Below are 21,064 nucleotides of genomic sequence, written 5' to 3' on the forward strand. Positions count from 1 at the left end.
GGAATGAAACCGGAGCACCCGGAGAAACCTCATGCGGTTGGACAGGCGACCCTACTCCTTGTCACGTACAATCGGGCAATCGAAACCACGCCAGTTGACTCAATGACAGACCTTATGATACAATGCGCACGTGCTAACTATTCGGCCATTCCCCCCCCCCCCACACCACCGTGTTACTGGGTGACAAATATATGTACTTACGGACATCGTCTTTCACCCTCTACAGTCAGTATCTTATGATATCTCATGGGATACGATATCTACTACAGAATGTGTTATTGGGTGACAAATCTATTTACTTACGGACATCGTCTTTCACCATCTACAGTCAGTATCTTACTATAATTACTGGAACACTCCGTGAAATAATATGATGTTGGTGTTAACCCTTGACATGTGGAAAATTCCATGTCCGTGCCTGGTGTATTAAAGTCTGAAGTAATAAATGAAATTTCGTTTAACGTTCTACGTTTCTGTACCAACTGGGCGTGGTTTAAACCACATTGGGCGCGTTTAAACCAAACTGGGCGGGGTTTAAACCAAACTGGGGGTGGCTTACACCAAACCAGCCCTGGTTCAAACTGGACAGGACATAAGGTATGTGATTAAACAGGTAGCACTTTTTAAGAAAACATAATATATTAATTCTGGGGATTTATTTACATCATTGTTAATTGATCTCAGGAAGTTGGGGAGGGGGTGGGGAGTATACTCCGTGCAGGTATCCTGTGTCACCTGTGACACTATCTTTATTAGATAAAGATTGTTTACATTATAGTTGGCCGTGGATGTACCAAATAATAGATATATATTCACGCTGGTATCGCTGAATGTTTCAAGGTCAAAAGTATCTGTACCTTAATAAATATAGTATATATGTTATTGTTGTTTTTTAAAGTTGATGACAACTGGTGAACACGTTTTCAGATTGTGGTAATAAATTTTGATTTATAAGCATTAGATTTTATTGTTTATTTGTAAGATGTATGATATTTTTAAATATATTAAAATATCTGAAAAGGTTGGGAATGATGAATTTACTGAATACTTACTGCAAGATTTAACATTTCCGACATACATCATACTGGGTAACGATTGTATCATTGTCAGGCTCACCTCTGGTGTACAATACGTGTCAAACGATTGAAAGGTGGACTGCACGCATTTAGTCAGATTATATGTCCTCCTAGAAATAAACAGATCAGTCCGTTTAATTACAGGTTTGAATGATTTAAAAACATTATTTAGATATAGAGCTGTCCATTTTTGCTATATAATAGTTAAAAAATTGATAATAACAAATAACTATATTGAACATTTCATTTAATTAAAGGTTTGAATAACTTAAAATACATTATTTGTCTGTTCTTGCTATATATTAGTTTAAAAATAGATAATTCAGAATTCAGAGAGAGAGAGAGAGAGAGAGAGAGAGAGAGAGAGAGGTAACGTCCATTCGACACAAACTAGGTCATTTCGGGACTAACACATGGTTCAATTTTATTTCAATAATTCGCTTGCGCATAGGGTTCTTTTTAGCAGTGGGGGGGGGGGGAAGAAAACCCACGAAGTTGGACAGGCGACCCTACTCCTTGTCACGTACAACAGGGGAATCGAAACCCCACCAGTTGACTGAATGACAGACCGTATGATACAGCGCGCGCGTGCTAACCATTCGCCCCCCCCCCCCCAGAATTAATATATTGAACATTTGATTCAAATTACTTTATTCTGAACCAAGGTATCACTGTTTCAAGTTGTTGACAAGATGTGTGCAAAGATTGTTTATTATCGTTACAACGTTACTTGTTATTCGAGACATAGCCTCGCTTCTTCAGTTTTAAATCTGATCATTAAATGGCCAAAGCGTTATAATCTACTTAAAATTGAAGCCATCCAATGGTCTGGGCTGATTATAGGCTTCTCATGTGAATAAATGTTTAAATAATAGTTTATACAATTGAAGCCGCAATAGGCCAGTTCACTCAATGACAGACCTGTTGATACAGATCGCACGTGCAAACCATTCGGCCATCCAACCTCAAACTGTCAAAGGATCTTTTACGTGCACGCCAACCCCAGTTTTTCGTCCCACCCGAACCACTCTACGGTGTTTCTTGCCAGGCCCGCGGTCTTGCACGGTAAGTGATACAGATTTCACTCAAAATGAAAAACAAACCAACATTAAGGGAAATAACTCAAGAAAATACACTTACTCGCATGAACTGGATAGATTTTTATAGCTAGCACAGGCATATTTCTCAAGATAGGGATACACCGGTGGTTCGGCGCATAGATTACCTCCCCTTGGAGCAATGACCTGGATTTCAGTGGCGCCTGTTGGAAGAAAGAAATATTAAAATGACAATGTCCAATCAATGAGATCTAGTTCCTAGGAAATCAATCTATGATGTTGTAATATATACTATTCAAAAAAAGTAGGGGATATTTAATTTTGGGGGCATAATTCTAAAATATGCAAATGACTACGAAAAAAGTCACTATAGAACCTAACAGAAGAAACATTTCCAGTTACATGTGACGCCCAAACGCACCAATAGCTACCGCATGGAATGCAGGTGATGCTTGGGATCATCATGGGGGTCCAACCCAAGATTTGCACGACTCTGACTTTGAATGTTACAGTCATTGTGGCATTGAATTCCAGGGTGGAAACATCAGTTTAATTTTTTCGTTCGCACGACGTCATGGCCGCCGTTTCATCTTCCAGGATGACAACGCAAGATGTCACAGGGCCAGGATCGTTACAGGTTACCTCCAACAACAGAACATCACCACATTACCTTGGCCAGCACTGAGTCCCGACCTCTCCCCCCATCGAGCATGTCTGGGACATGCTTGGACAGAGGTTACGTCAACGTCAACAACGTCCTGCCAATGTCCAAGAACTTGCTGCTGCGTTGTAACAGGAATGGGACAATCTGGACCAAAATGACCTTAGACGTCTCATTAGGAGTATGCCACGTCGGATCAATGCTTGTTTGGCAAACAGAGGAGGATTTACCCGTTACTGACTTGGTTGTGATGCTGTGGTAACTTTGCTGTTTGACCCCGGGTATCATTTTACCCTTATAATGGTCAGTCTGTGCCTTACTTAGTCTAACGATCATTTGGAATAAATCGATGAATGTGAACTTCATTTCATTTTGTCATTTGTTTCTTCGTCAGTTTCATTAGGTGACTTTAATAACACTTAAAAATCAAATATCCCCTACTTTTTTTGAATAGTATACTATTCAAAAAAAGTAGGGGATATTTGATTTTGGGGGCATAATACTAAAATATGCAAATGACTACGAAAAAATTCACTATAGAACCTAACAGAAGAAACATTTCCAGTTACATGTGACGCCCAAACGCACCAATAGCTACCGCATGGAATGCAGGTGATGCTTGGGATCATCATGGGAGTCCAACCCAAGATTTGCACGACTCTGACTTTGAATGTTACAGTCATTGTGGCATTGAATTCCAGGGTGGAAACATCAGTTTAATTGTTTTAGTGACCAGAAAACAAATTTTGATATGCGTCGGCTTACCCAAAATGAAAGGTTACGTGCCCTTGGCATGCTACAGATCGGCACAACACAGGCGGTTGTGGCGCGGACGATGAATGTTTCTCAGTCTGTCATAAGCAGGCTATGGTCCAGATACCGTGATACACAATCTGTACAGGACAGACCACGCTCAGGTCGACCAAGGGCGACAACTCAAGCCCAGGATCGATTTATCCGTACCTTGGCCTTGAGAAATCGTGTCATCACAGGAAATCGTGTCATCACAGGAAATCAGATCAGCGCTCGTCTTCAAACAGACACTGGTGTGAGAGTGAGTGGCCAGACGATTCGGAATCGACTGCATAGGGGTCACCTTCGCGCCCGACGTCCTCGCGCGATCCCTTGTTTGAGAGATCATCACATTCAGGCAAGACGTCGTTGGTGTAGGGATCGTCAACACTGGGATAATCGACGCTGGAGCAATGTGATGTTTTCAGATGAGTCAAGGTTCACTGTTGATTTTTTGGACAGACGTAGGAGGGTGTGGCGTCGTCGAAACGAGCGCTTCCAAGACGTTAACGTCATCAGACATGATCGATTTGGGGGTGGTTCTGTTATGGTGTGGGGAGGCATCACTGTTGCTGGTAGAACGGCTTTACATGTTGTTGCAGGGCGTGTTACAGGCCAGTACTACCGGGACAACATCTTGGCAGTCCATGTTGTGCCGTTCGCACGACGTCATGGCCGCCGTTTCATCTTCCAGGATGACAACGCAAGATGTCACAGGGCCAGGATCGTTACAGGTTACCTCCAACAACAGAACATCACCACATTACCTTGGCCAGCACTGAGTCCCGACCTCTCCCCCATCGAGCATGTCTGGGACATGCTTGGACAGAGGTTACGTCAACGTCAACAACGTCCTGCCAATGTCCAAGAACTTGCTGCTGCGTTGTAACAGGAATGGGACAATCTGGACCAAAATGACCTTAGACGTCTCATTAGGAGTATGCCACGTCGGATCAATGCTTGTTTGGCAAACAGAGGAGGATTTACCCGTTACTGACTTGGTTGTGATGCTGTGGTAACTTTGCTGTTTGACCCCGGGTATCATTTTACCCTTATAATGGTCAGTCTGTGCCTTACTTAGTCTAACGATCATTTGGAATAAATCGATGAATGTGAACTTCATTTCATTTTGTCATTTGTTTCTTCGTCAGTTTCATTAGGTGACTTTAATAACACTTAAAAATCAAATATCCCCTACTTTTTTGAATAGTATAGTTCGATGGAATACTTTTTAATTTCCTTACTATTTTAGGTTGTTGTCCAGTGCCAGCACACGCATTTCCCTTACAAAGACCCATTCCAGATACGCACTTGGTAAGAAAAAGTTCCGAAATGTCGCCTAAATAAATCAGTAATTGTTCTTCCATATAAGAATGTGTTATAGTTTATTGCTCTATCCAGTTACAAAATACCTCTAATAGATTATATCAAAGTAGTTACTTAAGAAATTTACCTGAGCATGCAAGCGGATCAAATTTGGGTGCAAACTGTGTAATAAGTGAGTTATTGGCCTTGTATAATGTAAACAGTTGATCCACACTACAGTTATAACCGGTATAGTGGGTAGACATAACCAAACATTGCAGTAAATCTGGTAATATTCTGAATTTATAAAATCAAATCAAATGGGGTTTAACGTATTACTTTGAACAAACCCCGACCGTGACCAGTTATTGAAATTTTGGCAAGGACATTGGTCTATCAGACTTTTTTGAATTCGAGCTGTCATGGGATCTTTCACGTGCAAACGTGTATTCTGGATCTTGGTATTCCATACCATCCGAACGACTATACGTGTTTATTGTTAATTTGTGCACATTTAACATTCAACCGGTATTCATTAATTTGTCAACTTAGCCAAGCGGTAGGCTATTCTGTTAATTTGTCAACATATCAAACTGAGAAAATTCAAACTTTTTCTGTTCATTTGTTAACTTGTACAAATGTCAACAATCAAACGGTGGGCTATTCTGTTAATTTGTAAACTTGTCAAACTATCACGATTCATACTGATTCTGTTAAGTTGTTAACTTGTCCACATGCCAACGTTCAAGTGGTAGTTTGTTAATTTGTTAACTTGTCCACTGCACAGACTACATGTACGTTTTATTAAACTAACTATTCACCTGCATTGTTCTGTTAGGTCTTTTGTTCTATTAATAGCTCGTAAAGAATGATTACAATACAATACGGGATTAATCTCAGATTGTAGAACATTGAAACATTCACTTATATTAGACGTGGGATACGATGGTAACGTACCTGAAATAGACAAAATCATAGACATTAGGAAATGAAATAAAATGGGGTTCAACGTCCTGCTGGCCAAATGAAAACGAGCATATGCCATACAGCAGTGTAATGCGAGGGGAATATTGCCCGGACAGTGGCACTACGACCTCCTCTTGTATCGAATTCCAACTTCCAATATGTACACGGGGCCTTGGTTTTTATCCCATTCGAACGAATATACGTTGCCCCTTCCCAGACCCTCCGTCCTGCATCACTGACAAGGAGGAAACACGCCGGAAAATTCCCGATGAACTTTCTCGGCCAACGCAGAGATCGAACACCGGACCTCCAGGTTAACGAGCAAATGACTTACTCAATGAGTCACAGTGGCTCCCAAAGTCATTAGGAGCAGGTTTTAACTATAATATTTATATCATTTTGAGACAAGCACATGGTAATGTATATGTCAACTTTGTTATTTCTGCCATGTGGGTGCCCTAGGCACCGGTATAATAAATAGAAATGGAATGAAATGAGGTTTAACGCCCTACTGTTCTGCTCCGACAGGGTATATGCCCTACTGTTCTGCTCATACAGGGTATACGCCATACGGTGTACTATGCTGATCTCTAATGGGAAAATTAATATACAGATGTAGCGAGTTAATACAAAGTGTCGTTCGTGACATATTCAGAATATTGATTGTTGGTAGTGTCCCAATATTCATGAATATAATGAAATAAACTTACGATTTGTAGTACACTCTGAGGGGTTGAATGTTATATTAAATTGCTGTAGTAACACTGTCTCTTGTACTAATGCTGTACCGATTTCATCATTTCGACAGTACATTCCAGATGAACCCAGGTTGACCCCTACACACTCTATTAATCCTCTAGAAGAACAAAAATAAAACAGTATTAAATGACAGTACCGACGGGGAATGGGGTTTAACGTCGACCCGACAAAATAAAACAGTATTAAATGACACTACCGACGGAGGCGGGGAGAAATGAGGTTTACCGTCGACCCGACAAAAACTAGGTCATTTCAGGACTAACACTGGATGCAAGTAGGCGACCCTACTACTGCTTGTCACATACAAGCGGGGAATCAAAAACACACATATTAGACCATTCGGCCACCCAGGTACTAACTGAGTGCAATGTGGAATGTGTTGGGTGTATTGTGGGGAGAAGTGGGGGGGGGGGGGAGGAGGTTAGACAGATGCAAGGAATCCGTATCAAGCAGATAAACATTTCGTGTTTAATACCGTAAAGGGTGAATGTCCAGCGTCTCTGATCAACATCCTATACCGGAAAATACCCTAAATAGGTAACCCGGAGACTGGCACCCTAAATAGGTAACCGGGAGCCTGGTCCTCTGTGTGCCTGGGTTAGGGTTAGTTTCCGGTTTATAGTATAGCCCTTCTCCGGGTTACCTATTTAGGGTGGTTTCCGGTATTTAGTGTGTTTTCCGGTATTTAGTGTTTTTCCGGTGTTTTCCGGTATTCAGTATAACACGGTGTTTTCCGGTATATAGTATAGCCCTATTTTTAGCTGTCTTTGAATTAAATAAAAAACGTCTTTCATTTTTAGTTTTTGTATTAGTATTTAGAAACAAAAGACTGTGATGACCTACCCACAGACTCCACCGGGTCTAGACTGGGAAAAACTCAGATACAGAGCACATGTTTGTGATACAGCTAATGACGCCAATACTCTAGTGTCTTTACAGATAGGTTTTGTTGATGGTCCGGAACCTGAAAAAAAAACCCTAAAATGTGGGCTTGATATCTCACTAGCACAATTCATCAGCCATATTAACACTAACGTCCTCTTCTTCTATTTGTGCATAACGTCAAAGGAATTATTAGTGAGCAGAAATTCGGCCGTGTATCTGTTATCACTCGTCGCTTCAGTCAGTTATATAGAGCCGTGACTCGTGTTTTCCTTTGGCGTTAGTCACTTCCGATACGGGAAACCTGTATTACTCAGCTATCGTAGCAATGATCTCTGTGTTAAAAATATATTTGGAATGTGTTTAACCAGTTCTATCACATATGTGATAATGACTGGAACCAATATTGTCCTTTAATGTGTTTGATACGGTTGCGTCTCAGATTACTCGTCGTTCATTTCTAACTGTCCATGTTTATGTTTCCTACACCTGGATGACAAAATGGGTAGTTCTAGTTTTTGTTCTACCCGAACAACTAGACTCTTAACAAAACAATAATGAATCAATAATGTACCTTGATATTACCAACTGTCCATTGTTATGTTACCTACACGAGGATGAGAAAATGGGTGGATCTAGTTTTTGTTCTACCCGAAGGACTAGACTCTTGAATCTTGAAGAAATAATAATGAATCAACAATGTACCTTGACATTTATCAATAGAAGTGTTGGCGTTGTTAAACATTGGTAAAACTGCTAAAGCTGCTGTTAAAATGGGTGATATATTGTTTTCATTACACGAGGTGTTGTAACCTTTCAACTCACTCTTGGCTATCACACACCTTAATGCCGCCGAATACACACTGGAAAACATAATAAAAAACAATGAGAGAAAGAGAGAGAGGGAAGAGGGAGAGAGAGAGAGAGAGAGAAAGAGGGAGAGAGAGAAAGAGAGAGAGGGGGTGGGGGTCTACTCCACACAAACTATGGAAATACATGACAAACATGTTTTAGTTTGGTTCAATAATGCATAGGGAGTAAGCGAGCGAAATAGGTTTAACGTCCACATGACATAAAGATGGTCATTGCAGGACTCACATTTTGTATTTCAATAAGTTGTTTGCGTGTAGGTTTTTTTTAACTGGGGGGGGGGGGGCGGAAGACCCGGAGTAAACCCACGAGGTTGGACAAGCGACCCCACTCCTTGTCACTTACAAGCGGGAAATCTAAAGCACACGACTCGAATCGATGACTAAACTTTTAATCCAACGCGCACGCGTTAAACCATTCGACAACCCAACTCCCCAAATTTAGACGGGACTACAGCAATTGACAAATGAAATGAAATGGGGTTTAGCGTCCTATTGTTCTGCTCGGAACTGGGCTAAGGAAGACGGGCATACGCCATACAGTGTGCTATGAGGGAACTTTTGCCCGGAAAGCGGCACTACGGCCTACTCTTATATCGAATTCCAACTGTCAAAGGATCTTTTACGTGCACGCCAATGTGTACCTGGGACCTCGGTTTTTCGTCCATCCGAACGACTAGAAAGCTGTCCTTGTTAGGCCCTCCGCCCTGCATCACTGACAAGGGGGAACCACGCCGGAAAATCTGGATGAACTTTCTCGTTCAATGCAAGGATCGAACACCCGACAACCAGACTATCGAGCTAGCGTCTTACCCACTTAGCCACCGTGACCCCCACCCCCACATCAATTGACGACCAGCACATAATGGCTATATTGTGATGGATAGCTTGCATACTGATGATCGTGAACATATTTGACTAGTGCCCTTTCTACTTACCTACAGACTTGATCTTGTTGTAGAGGTGACATCATGGATGTAAAGACAGCTGACAAACAGACGAAAGCATTATCAAGACCGCTAATAACACTAGTTGTTGTGGTAGTGGGCGAAGCAATCAGAACTGGACATATACCCTGGAAAGTTCCATTAGCTGGAAAATATACACAATCAGAACAATATTCAGTAGTTGCAATCTGATTAAAACACAGATCCTATTTCGTTTCGTTTTTATAGTTCAAAATTTCGTTTTACTTGTCTTTACTATACTAGGATCTGGAAGAGTTGTTATCATTGACGTGTTCTGAATGGTGTGAGGGCTTAGCCAATGCCACTTTCTGTTAAGGAGAGCTTTAGGCGTAACTTTGGCTAATTCACTAGTAACATCAATGATGATTGGTTAATCAAATGTATAACGTCTTAGGTCAAATACCGCTCGTATGACCTCTGACGCGACCTATCGCTACAACCGGTCAGATCTTCATGTAGTGTGGGCCATCGAAAGTATAAAAAACGAAACGAAATATATTTTAATCAGATTGCATTAGTTGTTTAACATAAATTATTCAAGAGCTAAATCTGCCTATTGCAGGTCTTTCTGTAGGCCTTAAACTGTTAATTAGACAATTTTTAACATGACAAGATCATAATCAAATCTCGATGTCATCTGATGGGTACGATATTAAACAGATGTGAATCCGATCGGCGATTCAACTGCAATTAACGGTTAACTTTACAAATGGATAATCATGGGCTTTGTTTTTTATTGCAACAACGTTAACAATGACAACCGACGCTACAGTGTTTTTGAAATGTGTTCTTCTCGGCTCAGAGTGAAGTAGTTTAACGTCCACTCGACACACTGCTAAGCGAATTATTTAAATAAAATTGAACCACGTGTTTGTTCCGAAATAACCTAGTGGACATGTGATTTTCGTGTGGCGTTAACAATTCTAAAATCTAAAACTAATCTATACTTACATAAACAAGGTGTGAAGTCAATATTGGGGAAGAATTGTTCAAGTAGGTCTTTATTGTCTGTTAATACATTAGCTATTTTCTGAGGTGAACAAGACACACCCAAGGGTTGTAAAACTGATTGGAAACACCCAGTTAAAGGTGTCAGCACCATACTGAAAACAGAAGACACTGATACTTATAGTTTCCGAAACCTGATGTAGATATTGGTAGCTACACGCATGATGTAGTCATATTATACTATGGTTACAACTGTGTTTCAAACTATAAATTACAAGCATACTGTGACCAAAACCTTACAAGCATGAGGTAGTCATATTATATAGTTATGAGTAAATATAATCATGATTCAAACTATAACTTACAAGCATGAGGTGGGCATATTAAATTGAGCGATACTTTTATAAATTGTTGAAACACAGGGCATGGCAATCTCTTTCAGTGTTTCACTGTCATCACAAATAGAAGGTAAGCTGGAGGCATTTTGACTCACAATATAATCTGAAATTATTCATAATATCAATACAATTTCCAGTCACAATATATCAAAACAATTGAGGCTCACAATATAGTCTGAAATGCATTATATTAAAACAATTTACACTCATAATGTAATCTGAAAAATTAATAATATCAAGACAATGTCTGCAATTAATAATAATATCAAAACAATTTCAACTCATAATAAAATCTGAAATGAAAGATATCAAAACAATGACTGAAATGAATAATATCAAAACAATTTACACTCATACACTGTAAAACTTTTTCCGTAAAATTTACGGACAAATGGCTGGCAGCTAGGTTGCCAACCAATGTACGTAAAAATTACGACACACCGTAAATATATTTTTACGAACATGTCGTAAAAATTACGTCCAAAGATTGGCAACCTAGCTGCCAGCCATTTGTTCGTAAATTTTACGGAAAATGTTTTACAGCTGTAAAAAACTTATGGTATGATAAGCATCAAAAAGACATTTACTTAAGATTTAAAACAGAATTTAATTATTCAAAACAATATAAGATACAATTAATTCCTCAAAAATGCTTTTACATGATAGTTTAAGATATAATAAAAGACCTGAAAATACTGGAAATTGGAGATTACTGTCAGTAAGTAAAGCTAACAACTGCCTTAAAAAAAAAAAAACCTGTCAACCACAAATTCATATTTTTAACACATTTGATCAAGAGCAGATTTGATATTACAATATGGAGAATGTTTAGAGATCTAACATATTCTTTGGCTGTCAAGCAGTTTGGTGGTATATTTCAACAAAAACAAAGCTCCTTTCATAATTCTTCATTAATAATAATGAACATTTGTACATGGAATAGTGACGACTTTTAAAAAAAAAAGAAGAGAATTTGTTGCCCTATTAACAAGGGAAATAACTCTCCAAAATATTTATCAAGTTCTCACAAGACAAGCAAACAAAAATTCCCAGCAATTAAAAAATGTATGTGAAAATTTCCATGGATGTATCAAATAATGGGTAGCAACAAAATATAAATTTAACAATAATGAAATTATCCATTCAAATTCTTGTACATGTAACATTTACATTATAATATTTAAATGAATTTTTTTAATAGTAGAACAACAACATTCTGAATCTATTCTACAAATATATAATCAGTGTGTTACAATAGAATTATCCTCAAATCTTTTTCTAAAATCTTAACCAAGGTGTTGTAATATTTACCTCAAATCTATTATTTAAAACATCAACAACATGAAAGTAAATTATAACAGTAAAACATGATCTAATGAAATAATGAAATCATTCAAATTTTTGGAATTAATGAATTTGCATTCTAAATGTTTAAATGAACAATTTAAAATCTAACAATTATTGAACCCCAAAAGTATCATGACTTTAAAACAAGAACAGCATCAATGCAGAATTCCTATTATTCCACCTTAAATGTACAGCTTGTTTCAATGATTAGCTTAATCTCTGTTTGAAAATGTATATCATTAAATTTTCCACAATAACTCTGCCTAAGCATGTACATTCCTTAGTGAGAATGGCATAAATTGATTCAGTCTCGTAGATAAAAATTTAGATGGAACTCGACTACTGACAAAGTTAATGAACCAGTCCCAAAATGAAATGTGTAGATGAGAGTTACACAATTTTAATGTTTATGCAACACGGCCGCATATTTAGAGACAAAATGAACTGAGGATAATTTTACAAATGTACCAAATTGTTGATGGACAAATTAAATGACCAAAAGATTTTTCCATTAAAGTAAACGGACATCTTATCAAAAGTACAATAAGAAGATCAAGTTTAATTAAGAAGATTCATTAAAAAGATTTCTTGCAGTGCGTTTAAAGTCTCATTTACAAAGTATCACTCATAAAAGGGTTGTGGCTCGGTCCCTTATCACCTATTTTATACACACTATGTGCTGGTGTATAAAAACTAACCATAAACTCAATAGGCCTATCCCTAAAGTTTGCATGCATGAACATTATTGCATCATAGGTTGCAACGATACATATCACAGTATTTCTTCTTGGACGTGTTTCCAGCTCCCTAGCCACTGCTTTTCCATCTGACGTTTTTGATTCAAAATGTTCCTATATCCGTGATTTGTGGTTCGCCGGAGGGGAATGTACTTTCAGCGGGACACATGTTTCATTGCCGAAAGCCATCTTTTCTCCTTCTTGTCACATGAACTACAGGGGAGTATTCTGCATCGGATGAAAATGGACAGTTAAAATATCTGTACCATGTTAACCAAACCGTAGTCCAGAATTTAAAGCACCTTGAACCAAAATGTGGCATCTATACCGTCGTATACCTTCTCACAGTACCGGTATATTGTTGCTATTGTTGTAACTGTACTTCATCCATTTAAAGTTTGACAGTTTAGTGATTAGTTATACCACTTTTTGGCACACTCGAGTCTTCCTCTTTTTCATGATTTCTGTGCGTTATCTGGGTTAATTTCAAAAATGCACCTGCAAAACAAATATTCTCAATCAGGTTGTTTCTTATGACATCCATTTCAAAAGAACACATTTTAATTAAGGAAAAGGGAGCTAAATGTGCGAGAAAATGAAGTTTCATGTCCACAAACAGGAGACTAGAGAGAGAGAGAGAGAAATGGGGTTTAACGTCCACTCGACACAAACTAGGTCATTTCAGGACTAACATATGGTTTAATTTTATTTCAATAATTCGCTTGCGCGTAGGGGTCTTTAGCAGTGGGAGGAAACCGGAGGACCCGGAGAAAAACCCACGAGGTTGGACAGGCGACCCTACACATTTTAATTAAGGAAAAGGGAGCTAAATGTGCGAGAAAATGAAGTTTCATGTCCACAAACAGGAGACTAAAGAGAGAGAGAGAGAAATGGGGTTTAACGTCCACTCGACACAAACTAGGTCATTTCAGGACTAACATATGGTTTTAATTTTATTTCAATAATTCGCTTGCGCGTAGGGGTCTTTAGCAGTGGGAGGAAACCGGAGGACCCGGAGAAAAACCCACGAGGTTGGACAGGCGACCCTACTCCTTGCCACGTACAACCGGGGATTCGAAACCACGCCAGTTGACTCAATGACAGACTTTATGGTACAGCGCGCACGTGCTAACCATTCAGCCATCCAACCCCCCCAGGAGACTAAACATATCACAAATACTATCAGTGTATACTGGAATAACCAGACTGCCATTCAATTTGGACATATTTCGCCGAGCATAACTGATTACAAATTACACTAAAAACAGAAACGACTGAATGTAAATCAGTTTATAGACATTCATAATAGATTATTATCGTTGCGACCCATTGTGTTCATTTCTCGGGGCCAAAGAATACAGATTTAGCTCCTTTAAGTTAGGTTGAACTTTTCTGATCATGATTCATATTGGTAGTAGCTGTAACTAACGTAACACCCATTGCTTTCCGGGTTAAAACCCATGCTTTCTTCTATCGTTACCGCATCTTGGGTTTCTGATCAGATTTTTGGACTAACCAGTGGCGACTCTGCACCTATGACAGGTAAATCTAAAAGCAGACTAAAATAGGATTCACCTGTTGCTAATAAGACCTACCCCAAGGTTCAAGCTGGGAGAGAGAAATGGGATTTAACATCCACACACAACACGAACTAGGTCATTTTTGGACTAATAAACATAGAATTTTATTTCAATAATCGCTTTAACCGTAGGTCTTTTATAAACAGTGGGAGGAAAACGAACGACCCAGAAAAAATGAACACGGTTAGTCAGGCAATCTTACTCCTTTCAACGCCACTTGACTCAAAGACATAGGCTTCATTCTGACCTAACTAAGGCCCATGTTAGACCATGGATCTTATATAAGCTCCATGGTTAGACCATTCGTCCAACCACCCCTCAAATTTCAAGGTCCAAGCAGAGGGCAGGAAGTGTTGGTTTTCATTAACAATGCGCTCAACTCCCAAAATTATTATCTTCAGTAAGTTCAATCTTATAATTTTTCTTTACCGGTAGGGCCTACCTTTGAAAAAATTTTACTAACACAGAGAAAGGCTGGGTAGCCCACTCTATAGATGACAGGAATGGCACTCAAGGATGCAATAAGCTGTGCCTAAACAAATTAGTAAAATAAAAAATTAAAGATCATTATCCAGACAATGCATTGACAATTCAATAAATTCTTAATAATGGTTTTCAGTGGTAGGCCTAGCCTACAGACCTGAGACTATGAACTTAATGAAGCCCAGAAATGTTAGCCCTTCATAGTTCATATATTTTTTTTCTATATCAATGTTATTATTATGTCATCCGAGTAGCCTCAACTGGAACTGAAGCCTCCAAAAACAATGCGAAAAAATATTAGGCCTAGCACTAACACCAGAGTGTATGTTTACTCTGTGCTAACACTAACACTGTGACAGTGTATGTGAGTATCATGTATGTCCATTTGTCTAGAAGTAGAAGAGTCTATTCCTACTATTTCATAAATCAGTTACCGTACATTTTTACGAATGCTAAGAATCAATCTATGTCAAACAAAGATGTGTCCCTACTGTATACTTACCTAAAACTGCAATGTTTGGTATTGACTGTAATGTTCAACTATTGTGCTCGATGTTGAGGGATTCCTCTTTGCCGCTAACTAACGGTCTTCGCAGTAATGGCGCCCAGGAAGACCGATGACGTCACTTTAATTTAAACACCCGTATGTCATATTTACGGACGAAATTCTGTATTTCTTAAATATTAACAGACTCGTGTCTGTTATCAGGATAACAGACCTGCGCTGTAGGCGTTTTACAGAAACAAGTCTGTAAAAATTACAGAAAAGGCTTACAGTGTAATATAATCTTAATTAAATAATAATAATATTATCAAACTAATTTACACTCAAAACTATTTCAAAAATTAATCATGTGATGCTTAAAATTGAAATTGTCATCAAACTATTTTTTACTCGCAATAATGAAATTAAATAATACATAATCTAAAATTAATATCAACATCAATACATAATCTAAAATTAATATCAACATCAATACATAATCTAAAATTAGTATCAACATCAAAACAGCTTATACTGAAACTGCTTTAGTGGTCGAGTATCTGACGCTGCTACTTTGTCTTGAACGGAAATGAAATGGGTTCTTACGTACCACTTTTTGGCTGCAATCGAGTTAATGATTAACAGAATACAATTTTTATAGGAAACCATCATCAGTTTTAACATCCTCTTATGATATCAAGCTCAATAATCTACTTATTGTTGAAACGTCGTGCTTTTAGAATAAAACCAGCGATTTCCTCCCATTGTGTTCTGTTAATGCGTTTCCCAGTCGCTATAAATGCTACTTAAAGATTATGTTCGGGCTAATGAAGGCGGATACACGCCATGCGGTGTTCTATTAGGACCCTTTTGCACATCTAGTGGCGTTTTTATCAGCTCTTCGTGAAAACTGATCGTGTAAACGGAGAATCTGATTTTTGCCCAATTCGAACAACTAGACGCAATGCACCCTACTATTTGTACTTTGCCTTGATTGTCCAGCCCACAAGTGCCACGTGAACAGTGACAGTTACAAGCTGTTCTTGGTAACTTACCGGTACATTCTTTGGCGATGCTTGGAATATTTGTTAGTGGAGATTGCTGGTCGGGTAGCTGAATATTAGGCCATGCTGAATTCTGGTTATATGGCTGTTGTGTGGTATATGGCTGTTGTGTCACATATTGTAATGGAGATTGCTGGTCGGGTAGTTGAATGTTAGGCCGTTGTGTGGTATATGGCTGTCGCGTGGTATATGGCTGCTGTGTGGCATATTGTAAAACCATATCAGTGTAAACACCAAGATAGCTATGGAGAGTTGACAGAGTACAGTTGGTTCCTACTCGTTTACTCATACAGTTCAACGACTGGGCATATACTCTACAACATATGAAATAGAACAGATATTGGGCATATAATCTATAGCATATGGAATAGGACACAGATTGGACATAATCTATAACACAGGAAATAATTGGGCATATAATTTATAGCATATGGAATAGAACAAAGACTGGACATAATCTATAACATAGGAAATAATTGGGCATATTGTCTATGCATAGGAAATAGAACAAGCCAACAGTGAGGCTGATGTCCCCCGCCGAAATAGGAAAATAATTAGAGGACACATATAAATTTATCACAAATTATCTTTTACAAAGTATTGAACAATCAAACAGTATATCTTTACTTATAGTTTAAGCATACAATGCTCATTATCGATCTTAGTCAAGGTATTACTGTAATGAAACTATACACCAAGTTTCATCACTCTCACTTAATTAGAACTAAAGTTATAGTGTCCCAAAGCATCAACCAATCAAATTGTTTATCTACTTAATTAGAACTAAAGTTATAGTGTCCCAAAGCATCAACCAATCAAATTGTTTATCTCTGCCTACCCTAAGCGGAACGCACAGTCAAACAGACAGACGTACGAACCCATTTTAATAGTTCCCTGCTTTCTTCGAAAGGCGGGGGACAATAAGCATGAACATTTACTCAATTCGAAGATCAACCAATCAAATTGTTTATCTCTGCTTACCATAAGCGGAACGGACAGACAGACAAACAGACAGACGGACGAACCCATTTTAATAGTTCCCTGCTTTCTTCGAAAGGCGGGGGACAATCAAAGTAGGAGAGTTATTGTTTTCCAAAGTCTCGACCAATCAAATTGCGTATCGCTCTGCTTACCCTGAGCAGAAAATGCTCATTATCAAACTTAGTCAAGGTATTACTGTAATGAAACTATACACCAAGTTTCATCAATCTCACTTAATTAGAACTAAAGTTATCGTGTCCCAAAGCATCAACCAATCAAATTGCTTATCTCTGCTTACCCTAAGCGGAAAATGCTCATCTTCGAACTCCATCAAGGCATTGACCTAATCAACACATACACCAAGTTTGAACATTCTAGCTCAATTAGGAAGAGAGTTATCGTGCCCCAAAGTATCAACCAATCAAATTGCTTATCTCTGCTTACCCTAAGCGGAAAATGCTCATCTTCGAACTCCATCAAGGCATTGACCTAATAAACACATACACTAAGTTTGAACATTCTAGCTCAATTAAAAGTTATCGTGTCCCAAAGCATCAACCAATCAAATTGCTTATCTCTGCTTAACCTAAGCGGAAAATGCTCATCTTCGAACTCCATCAAGGCATTGACCTAATCAACACATACACCAAGTTTGAACATTCTAGCCCAATTAGGAAGAGAGTTATCGTGTCCCAAAGCATCAACCAATCAAATTGCTTATCTCTGCTTACCCTAAGCGGAAAATGCTCATCTTCGAACTCCATCAAGGCATTGACCTAATAAACACATACACCAAGTTTGAACATTCTAGCTCAATTAGGAAGAGAGTTATTGTGTCCCAAAAAGTGTGACGGACAGACAGACGGACAGACAGACGGATGAACCCATTTCAATAGTCCCCTGCTTTCTTCGAAAGGCGGGGGACAACAAAGACTGGACATAATATATAACATAGGAAATAATTGGACATATTATCTATGCATAGGAAATAGAACAAAGATTGAACATAATATATAACATAGGAAATAATTGGGCATATTGTCTATGCATAGGAAATAGAACAAAGATTGAACATAATATATAACATAGGAAATAATTGGGCATATAATCTATGCATAGGAAATAGAACAAAGACTGGACATATAATGTAGAATATATCAAACAGAAAAAAAAGACTGGGCATATAATGTAGAACATATCAAATAGAACAAAGACTGGGCATATCAATTTATAACATAGGAAATATTGGTGTACATGTAACGAAAAGTATCTAAACTAACTTAGATAGTAAGCGAAGCACCTTGTGTCCTTTCAAGAAAATGATTATGGCAGCACCCTAGTAACATAACTAGCTTTTTAATTCGCGTGTGGTGTGGGTGAGGGTGGGGGTGGGGGTGGGGATGGGGGTAAACACAAAGAAATAGCATAAATATTTTACCTGCAGGCTGATGACGTAACATTTTGCAGATATACAAGAGGTGCTAGACAGGGACCAAATATTTGAGGTGAAAGTGACAGTATTGTTTTGGTATCCAAACACGGGTCGTTTAATACGTCCTCGAAACGTTCTAAAATAAGAATAAATATAATTTAAAAAAACGTAGATATACGGTTGTGCGTAGGGGTACACGCGGTTGGACTGGTATCCCCATTCCATATCACGTACTTGGGTGGGCTCCACACCACACCCCTTTATCATGAGTCAATGACAGGCCTTATGATCTATAGCACACACGACATGAAATGGGGTTTAACGTCCAACTGTTCTGCTCTGCTCTGAATGGGCTAATGAAGACGGGCATACACCATACAGTGGGATATGAGGGAAATGTTGCCCTTGGCAGCGGCACTATGGCCTACTCTTGTATCGAATTCCAACTACTATGGGATCTTTCACCTGTACGCCAATGTATACGCGGGACCTCGGTTTCTCGTCCCATCCGAACGACTAGACAACTGTCCTCGTCAGTCCCTCCGTCCTGCACCACTGACAAGGGGGAAACCACGTCGGAAAATCCCGATGATCTTTCTCGGTCAATGTCGGGATCGAACCTGCGACCTCCAGGCTAGCGAGCCAGCGTCTTACCCACTTAGCCACCGTGGCTCCCTATAGCTCACACGTTAAAGCATTCACCCCACCAAATCTTGGGTTACTTTCTGATTAATTGATCATATATGACTTACTATCACAGGCTGATACACTATTCTGTAAGTTGACGTCACTGTTGATTAAGTTCAGAGGATGGATGTTCGAACATCGTCCATTTGTTAACCCCGATAATCTGGCCGCCATACAGGTAATATACGGTAAAACAGTACTTAAAAATAAAACAAGAACAAAAATTATTATGTGTCTTAATGGAACACGTTTAGACGAATACAAATTGTAAGTCAAACACCTTTCGGCATTCCAAATACAAATTGTAAATCAAACACCTTTAGGCATCCCAAATACAAATTGTTAATCAAACACCTTTCGGCATCTCAAATACAAATTGTAAATCAAACACCTTTAGGCATCCCAAATACAAATTGTTAATCAAACACCTTTCGGCATCCCAAATACAAATTGTAAATCAAACACCTTTGGGTATCCCAAATACAAATTGTTAATCAAACACCTTTCGGCATCCCAAATACAAATTGTAAATCAAACACCTTTAGGCATCACAAATACAAATTGTAAAGTAAACACTTTTTGGCATCCCAAATACAAATTGTAAAGTAAACAGTTTTTGACATCCAAATACAAAAGTTAACATTTGTAGACATCTACGTTAATACTGGAAGACATCTCAATTACAAAATGTAAGAAAACGCTGTTAGATACCACAAATCCACTTTTAGACATCCCAAATACAAATTGTAATTAAAACACTTTTAGTTGAATACAAATTGTAAGGTAAACACTATTCGACATCTTAAATACAAACTGTAAAGTAAACACTACACTTATAGACAGATACAAATTGTGAACTAAACATTACGATAAACACAAATTATAAAAGGGAACATTTTTCGACATATTTAATACATAATAGACGGTCACAAATTGTAAAGTAAACATTTATAGACAAATACGAATTCAAAACTAAACACATTTAGACATCTGAAATACAAATTGTAAAGTAAACACTGTTAGACAAATATAAATTGTGAAGTAAACATTTATAGACATATGTAAATTGTAAACTAAACACATTTAGACATCTGAAATACAAAGTGTAAAGTACACACTTTTAGACAAACACAAATTGTAAACTAAACACCTTTAGACAAATACAAAGTGTAAAGTAAACACGCTTAGGCAAATACAAATTGTAAGCTAAACACTTAGAGACACATGTAGATTGTAAAAGGAAACACTTAGAGACACATGTAGATTGTAAAAGGAAACACTTTTAGACAGATACAAATTGTAAAAGGAAACATGTATAGACAGACACAAATTGTAAACACTTTTAGACAAACACAAATTGTAAACTAAACACCTTTAGACAAATACAACGTGTAAAGTAAACACGTTTAGACAAATACAAATTGTAAGCTAAACACCTTTAGACAAATACAAAGTGTAAAGGAACCACTTTAAGACAAACACAAATTCTAAGACGAAACACTTTTAGACAAACACAAATTGTAAGAGGAAACACTTTTAGACAAACACAATTTGTAAAAGGAAACACTTTCAGACAAATGTAAACTG

The 21,064-nt window shown here is 38.2% G+C and overlaps 1 protein-coding gene and 1 long non-coding RNA gene across 2 annotated transcripts in view; both read right to left on the reverse strand.

The window, feature by feature from the left end:
* LOC126816140 (uncharacterized) overlaps window positions 1-21,064 on the reverse strand; it is a 50,005-nt gene that overhangs the window by 27,626 nt on the left and 1,315 nt on the right. The window contains exons 3-16 of the mRNA XM_056099694.1: window positions 19,543-19,676; window positions 18,797-18,926; window positions 16,369-16,691; window positions 10,650-10,785; window positions 10,288-10,439; window positions 9,307-9,460; window positions 8,205-8,362; window positions 7,461-7,581; window positions 6,569-6,714; window positions 5,714-5,849; window positions 5,041-5,189; window positions 2,217-2,337; window positions 1,053-1,186; window positions 304-433 (exon numbers count right to left, since the gene is read on the reverse strand). Coding sequence (XP_055955669.1) covers window positions 304-433; window positions 1,053-1,186; window positions 2,217-2,337; window positions 5,041-5,189; window positions 5,714-5,849; window positions 6,569-6,714; window positions 7,461-7,581; window positions 8,205-8,362; window positions 9,307-9,460; window positions 10,288-10,439; window positions 10,650-10,785; window positions 16,369-16,691; window positions 18,797-18,926; window positions 19,543-19,676 — 2,124 coding nt within the window. The remainder of the gene's footprint in view (window positions 1-303; window positions 434-1,052; window positions 1,187-2,216; window positions 2,338-5,040; window positions 5,190-5,713; window positions 5,850-6,568; window positions 6,715-7,460; window positions 7,582-8,204; window positions 8,363-9,306; window positions 9,461-10,287; window positions 10,440-10,649; window positions 10,786-16,368; window positions 16,692-18,796; window positions 18,927-19,542; window positions 19,677-21,064) is intronic.
* Window positions 11,265-15,599, reverse strand: LOC126816238 (uncharacterized). The gene is made up of 3 exons (XR_007678272.2): window positions 15,332-15,599; window positions 14,789-14,878; window positions 11,265-13,264 (listed from the first exon to the last, which is right to left on the reverse strand). It is a non-coding gene; the product is annotated as an uncharacterized LOC126816238 (long non-coding RNA).

The sequence above is a fragment of the Patella vulgata genome, chromosome 3, assembly GCF_932274485.2.
Source record: "Patella vulgata chromosome 3, xgPatVulg1.2, whole genome shotgun sequence".
NCBI lineage: Eukaryota > Metazoa > Mollusca > Gastropoda > Patellidae > Patella > Patella vulgata.